The sequence below is a fragment of the Cnephaeus nilssonii genome, assembly GCF_951640355.1.
Source record: "Cnephaeus nilssonii genome assembly, chromosome: 6".
NCBI classification, from domain to species: domain Eukaryota; kingdom Metazoa; phylum Chordata; class Mammalia; order Chiroptera; family Vespertilionidae; genus Cnephaeus; species Cnephaeus nilssonii.
The window spans coordinates 10,283,075-10,289,854 of record NC_137077.1 but is presented as its reverse complement, the minus strand read 5'-3'; the positions used below and the strand labels follow the sequence as shown (position 1 = coordinate 10,289,854).

Here is a 6,780-nt window from a genome sequence, read left to right as displayed (position 1 = left end):
TCCAGGATTTGACACATTTTATAACCACAAGGGAGCAGTCTTTCTTTTGATGAGGTCTTCCCTCCACCTCCCCCAAAATGAAAGAGCAAGTGCAAGTTTGCAAACAGTCTAAAAGCCCTTTCCATTAGCCCTGGACGCCGGAAACCACAAAGGGCAGTTCAAGTTTTGATTTTCAAGGCGAAAGCCTCCGGTGGAGTTTCGCTCCGCCGCCAGGAGGCCTGTTGGTTCCTGGGAGGAGCCCTCGTGAATCCTCGAGGATTCCTCGGCTCTTGAAGACCCAGCTCAGTGGATTACAGTAATTGCAAACCTCAGGTGGCTTCGGAAGATTACTCTGTTTGGTGTGCGCTCACATTTCCAGGCTGGGGGGGACCGAGCAGAGGAACCCCTTTTGTTATCTTTTTGAAAGAAGAAGATCAGAGAGGAAGACGAGGTTTGAAGTGTGGATTAGGGGTCCTAAATCTTTGCCTGGCACCTCCGTCTGGAACGTTATAAAGAGATCGAGGAGTGCACCGACTTGACGGGAACCATGCAAAGTTTCCCGGCAGCGCGTTCTGGAACTGAGCTTCGGGACTCAGAAACTTCCCCCCAAACAGACCTTCTGGGCCAGGCGGTCTGAATGGACCATCCTCTCCGCTTTGAAGATCTGCAGCCTCGTTTTCTGCCGAGACATTAATTTCTTGATTGGTCTGTTTGTTGGCTTTTTGGCGAGTGATGGAGAAACGTAAATCGGCCGGACTGCTGACCTTGCCGTACCCCCTCCACCCGGGGCCCCTGAGCCTGCCCGAGACCCTGCCCCGCCTCCCTCTGCGGGACCCCTTCAGGGTCTCCTTGCACCTGGACGCCGCGTGCTGCGCCCCGAGACGGCCCTACCTGCCCCTGCCGCTGGACGGCGCCTTCGAGCCCGCCTTCCTCCGCAAGCGCAACGAGCGCGAGCGGCAGCGGGTGCGCTGCGTGAACGAGGGCTACGCGCGCCTCCGAGACCACCTGCCCCGGGAGCTGGCGGGCAAGCGCCTGAGCAAGGTGGAGACGCTCCGCGCCGCCATCGGCTACATCAAGCACCTGCAGGAGCTGCTGGAGCGCCACGCGCGGGGCCAGGAGGGCCCGGCCGGCCCCCCGCGCAGGTCTGAGTGCAACAGCGACGGCGAGTCCAAGGCCTCGTCCGCGCCTTCGCCCTGCAGCGAGCCCGAGGAAGGGGGCAGCTAGCGAGCCCGGGACCCCCGCCTGGACCCCGGCGCCTTTGCCGTCTGGTCTAAGGTTCATCTCCGAAGGTGGTTGCGTTTTTAATCTGGTTTCTCCTCCAGGGGAAAAAAAAAAATCTTAGAAAAAAAGAAATTAGTGCTTTAAAGGGAAAAAGATATTCTGACCTTCTGGTTGGATGCCCTCCTCCCCCTTTTGTTGGCTTTGTGCCTCCCACGTCAAGGTGCTTGCTGAAGGAAACTTCTGTACTTGTCACGTGCAAACGGTACCGGATTCGGAGCCCCTCATTCTGCAAACCCAAAGGGCAGTAACAGTGGGGGTTTCCCTCCGTCACTGGTGTGGGTCAATCATGTACGTAAATATTGCAACAAATCCAACCTTAACCAAAGAAGAACTTTCCAAATGTAAATAAAGGACCGTTTTTAAGACGAGAGGAACGTTTTCCTGCATTCCTTCCCTTAGGAATTACATTCGGCGGCGGCGCCGTGCCTTGCTCCGGTGAAGGTGACGGGGAGCTGACACCCGAGAACGCGGGGCCAGGGCGCTGCGGGCCAGTCTGTGCTGTTGACAGAACGGGTGAACCGCGGCGCTGGAGAAGGCGGTGTCGACTTGATATTTCCTGCTTCATCAAAAAAGGGGCATTTTTGGAAACCCCATAGGATTCAGCAGATAACATGTTAGTGTCAATGATCTTTTTGGAAGAGAACTCAGATCTGTGTGAAAACTTACTTTTCCTCTCAGTTGTTTTTTTCCCCCTTTCCTTTGCATCGCTCTTGTCTTTCTTAGTCAACTGTTGGTTAACTTGAAGTGACACGGTGACTTTGTTTGTTTGTTTAAAGTAAATGCTTAGATGGTTGAACGGGATGGACTGGGGTGGGTCCAGTCTCACACTTGCATCACAACGAGGGCTCCCAATTATCGAGTGCCTCCGGCTTGCTCCTAGTCTCTTAAAAATACTTAATTCTGGCCATTTATTTTTTTTCTCTCTGAGAAACAATTATAAAACCATAGATAAGTTAAAAAAAAAACTGACATAAGATGAACTTCCTCTCTCGGTTCTTTTCTAATATGCTGAATTGCCCTTTCCTCATATGTAGCTTTGGTGTGGGGGTGGGGGGCGGGGCTAGGAAATAAACAAGGAGAGGAAACTGACAAGGGTGCGCCCGTTCAGGGCGTTGTTTCACTTGACCCCCCCACACTGGCTTCATTAGGGAGGTTGTATTACCCCCCCATTCTACAGATGTGTCAACTGAGGGAAGCTAATAGCCAGTGAACATCTTTCACATGCCAGGAATTAGGCTGTGTGCTTTTTTTTTTTTCTTTTACATTTGGTTGTATTTAATTTTCATACATCTCTGAGGTGGGTATTACTCCTATTTTGTGGTTAAAAAAAAGCAGCTCAAGGAGATTGCCTGCCTGGCCCAGACCAGTGTTGCTGCCATTAGTGGAGCTGAGGTCCAGTCCGACCTCCGTCTGACCCCAACGCCCAACTTGCTGTCTCCCTTATCATGCCTTCCCTTGCTCTCAGCTAATGTTACTTGGCCCGTGGAATGCTGAATCCATGTTAGAAAGTGTAATTACGAATATTTATAACGATGAGTATAATGGTATTCTGTTGTTTTCGGCTGCACAGATAAATGCTGTGCAATGATTCACAACCAAGCTTTCTTTTTCCCTAAGAACAGGGGCGGAGCTCTTGAGTTTGAATGAGCAGGATATAAGAGCTGTTTTCTCTAATCTCACACACTCCCATAACATATCCACTTTAGCCTTTAGGCAGGTTGTTATTCTACACTAGAGGCCTGGTGCACAAAATTCGTGCACTGGGCAGGGGTTGTGTCCCTTAGCTCAGCCTGCGCCCTTTCGCAATCCGGGACCCCTTGGGGGATGTCCGCCTGCCATGAGCCCGGCTTCTGGCTGAGTAGGGGTGGGGGGTGAGGCGGGGGGAGGTGAGCACATTCAACCAGAAACTAGCTTGCTGCTCCTTAGGAGCTGGCCCTGCCACCCCCCCCCACCGCCCTCCCCCCATTGGTCATTCAGGAAGGTCATTCTTGCTTCAGCCCTCACAGCCGCCCCCCCTCCCCCGCTCCGTCCGGACATTCAGCTGTTAAGTCTAATTAGCATATTAGCTCTTTAATATATAGGATGGGGGCTTCAGTGAAGCAAGCCTAACTGAGATATATTTACTAATTAGGAAAAAAGAAAAGGGAAAACATTCATGCTGCCTTCCTAGGTGAGTTGGAGGAAATTAACCAAGTTGTTAAAAACCTTGAGAGACTATTTTAGGTGTCTTAGTGGGACAGTAATCACAATGTCCACTCCTTTATTCTACTCTCTTTTCTAAAGTAGGAATAATAACCTGGTCGGGAGCTCAGTTGGTTAGAGCATGTCCTGATATGCCAAGTTTGCAGGTTTGATCCCCAGTCAGGGCACAGACAAGGATCAACCAATGAATGCATAAATAAGTGGAACAACAAATCAATGCTTCTCTCTCAAATCAATAAGTAAAAAATTTTAAAGTAGGAATAATAATAATAAAAGAGTATATTTTGTTTAATCTACACAGACTATGTGATTGTTTTTTAACTGCAGGGAAAAAGAAATACTTTTTCTTTACTTCTTTAAAATAGTTGTATAAAGTCTGTGAATAAATATCCTTTGCTGAGATAAATGACTTATAAAGAGAAGGAAGGTCAATTTTAAAGGGAACTTTATTTTGGATAAAATGCCTTGAGAGACTTTTAATGAGGTTTGTTTGAAGCCTACTGAGAATAAGGCAATAATTTTGAGAAACCTTTTGAAAAAATAAAATCCCAGCTCAATTATATACCTATTTTTAGAGAAAAAACAAAATCAGGCAGTTTTTCTGGAACCTTCCTGATGGCTTACAGGAGGAGCACCATTCCAGGAATGAGACCTTTTAAAATGTTCAGTCTCCCCTTTTCCTGTGAATGAATGCTTCATTAACCATAGAACCATTTGATTCTCAAAAGGAAGAAAATGGGTTCTAGGTACTTTCACCATAGTATCCTTGACACAATCATTTTTGCTGCAGACATTTTCGCCCACATCACTAGTTGACCATAAGGCGATCTTGCTGCATAAAAGATAAAGTAACTGGTTGACCGTTTGGGTTTTTGTTTGTTTGGTTTCATTTCCGCATTGACGAATCAACTGTGTTCAGTGGACTTAATGTACTTAAGCTAGCTGTCAGTTTGGTTTCATTTCTTCATTGACAAGTTTTCACAGTTACTCCCATTTTTATATTACATATAAATCTTGTCCTGGCCAGCGTGCCCAGTGGTTAGAGCATCTGCTCACCCACCAAAGGGTCTTGGGTTTGATTCCCAGTCAAGGGCTCTGATTGTGGTGCGTGCAGAAACCAACCAGAGGATGAAGATGTGTCTCTCTCACATCGATGTCTCTCTCTCTCTCTCTCTCTCTCTCCCTTCCCACTCTCTCTGAAAAGTAATGGAGAAAATATCCTCTGGTGAGGATGAACAAAAAACAAACAGATCTTACCTAGGCCTCATAATGGCCTAGACGGTGATAAGCAGATAGGGTGGTGGTGATGGTCTTAAAATATATGAAGATGATTTGCCCCAAGAGTTGGTTTCTTCTTCTTCTTCTTCTTCTTCTTCTTCTTCTTCTTCTTCTTCTTCTTCTTCTTCTTCTTCTTCTTCTTCTTCTTCTTCTTCTTCTTCTCCTCCTCCTCCCCCTCCTCCTCCTCCTCTTTCCTTTCTTTTCTCCTCCTCCTCCTCTTCTCCATCCTCCTCCTCCTCCTCCTCCTCCACCTTCTCCTCCTCCTTCTTTTGGTTTCTTATTTTGAAACCCATGACATTGGGAGGAGAGACACTGAGGGCCCTCTCTGAGGGTGCAGAGTTGAACCTACATTTCCCACAGAACAAAGACAAGTGCTTAGATACAATCCACAAAGTAAAATCAGTTATCTGCACAGTGTTACCATGAATCTACACACATTTTTTAATGTATTCAAATATTTTGTATTTCTCAATAAACTTTAAAAAATGTTACGTCCTTGTTAAGGTCCCTCTTTTACTTTCCATGATTTTATCCTTTTTTTATGGCAAAATTGCCTTATGGTCAGTTCCTTAGGTGGTGCAAGTGTTTGCAGTGAAAATGCTTGTGGCAGATATCTACGGCAAAGATGCTACAGTGAAAATACCGGATGTGGACACAATCAATTGCCAGCAAGCTATGTAGAAGCCATAGAGGGGAGTTTTAAGGAAATGACGAATTCATGAAAGGAGAAACATTTATATGGCCCTCAAGGTCTTCCCTGATTTTTGGCCACTCAGTCCAGACATATCCAACGACTATAAATTGTTTTTACAGTATTCCCTGAGGTTCATAAACCTAATAGCTGTGACACCCCACCCCCACCCGAGTGTGCAAAGAATGAGAGACAGTGTTGGGGTGTGGCAGTGTGTGCCCTGGCCTAGGGCTTGGTCCTACTCTGCCACTCACTGACCTGATGACCTGAGGTGAACCCCTAACTTCTGTGCTCTCGGTCCCCTGTGCTAGGACACGCGAATATTAGATTGCATCATCTTTTAGGCCTTCCAGCTAGAAAATGCCCTTCATCTGACATGCACAGAGTCTTAGACCCGGGGCGACAAATGCCCACATACCTGCCTCCTGCACATGGGACAGCAGCAGCCTCTCTCCCACTAGAAAGATCCAGTCCCAGAGCTGCAGCTTTCTTTCTGAGTTCTAGCTGCTGTTATAATGCCTATTTTTTTTTCCAAAAACAAGCTTCATAATTTTTGTCGAATAGAATTTAAAGAATCTTACAATTGCTCAGCCAGCGTGGCTCAGTGGTTGAGCGTCAACCTATGAACCAGAAGCTCACAGTTCAATTCCTAGTCAGGATGCATGTCTGGGTTGTGAGCTTTATCCCCAGTGTGGGACGTGCAGGAGGCAGCCAATCAATAATTCTTTCTCTTCATTGATGCTTCTCTCTCTCCCTTCTTCTCTGAAATCAATAAAAAAAAAAAGTTTTTTTTTTAAAAAAGTATCTTACAATCTAGAGGAAAAATGCACCCCTTTGGCCTCAACATGAGGAAAAAAGGTGTAAGTGGTATAACTGGTGTCCTAAATGAAAAATGGTATGAGGACACAGAGCAGCTTTAAGTGAGTAGAGAACTAGGAGGAAAAGCTTTTGGGGTTGTGGCATCGGTGGGTGAAAACGGAATGAGAATTACAGGCAGATGGTCCAAGGGGAACAGAGATGTCTCAAAGGCAGGAACTGTGATTAGAGAGAAGCTGAGTAATAGGATGGCTAAGACAAGGTTCTAGAAGGCATTGGAAGCCAGGTTAAAAAACAAAATCGTGAACTTTATTTTTTAGACAATGGGGAACTATTGAAAAAACGACTTTTTGTTTGTTTGGAAAGAGGGTGAACCGTTTAGCATTGTGGTTGAGGATCACTCTAGTGGCAGGAAGCAGCAGGCCAATAGGATATTGCAATAACGAAGAGAGGAAGTGAGAGCCTAACCTGCGGCATGGCAGTGGGAATGGGAAGGAGGAGATGGACTGGGAGGCCATGTGGGAGTAGCATTG

At 46.7% G+C, this 6,780-nt stretch overlaps 1 protein-coding gene across 1 annotated transcript; it reads left to right on the top strand.

The window, feature by feature from the left end:
* Positions 1–613: 613 nt before the first annotated feature.
* ASCL4 (achaete-scute family bHLH transcription factor 4) lies at positions 614–1,206 on the top strand. Its single transcript, XM_079775227.1, has one exon. It carries the CDS (start codon positions 712–714, stop codon positions 1,201–1,203), a length of 492 nt encoding a protein of 163 aa, XP_079631353.1. The 5' UTR covers positions 614–711; the 3' UTR covers positions 1,204–1,206.
* Positions 1,207–6,780: the final 5,574 nt, after the last annotated feature.

What these genes read in the sequence shown, in the direction of transcription:
- ASCL4 (XM_079775227.1), top strand. Translation starts at nt 712, where the DNA reads ATGGAGAAACGTAAATCGGCCGGACTGCTGACCTTGCCGTACCCCCTC.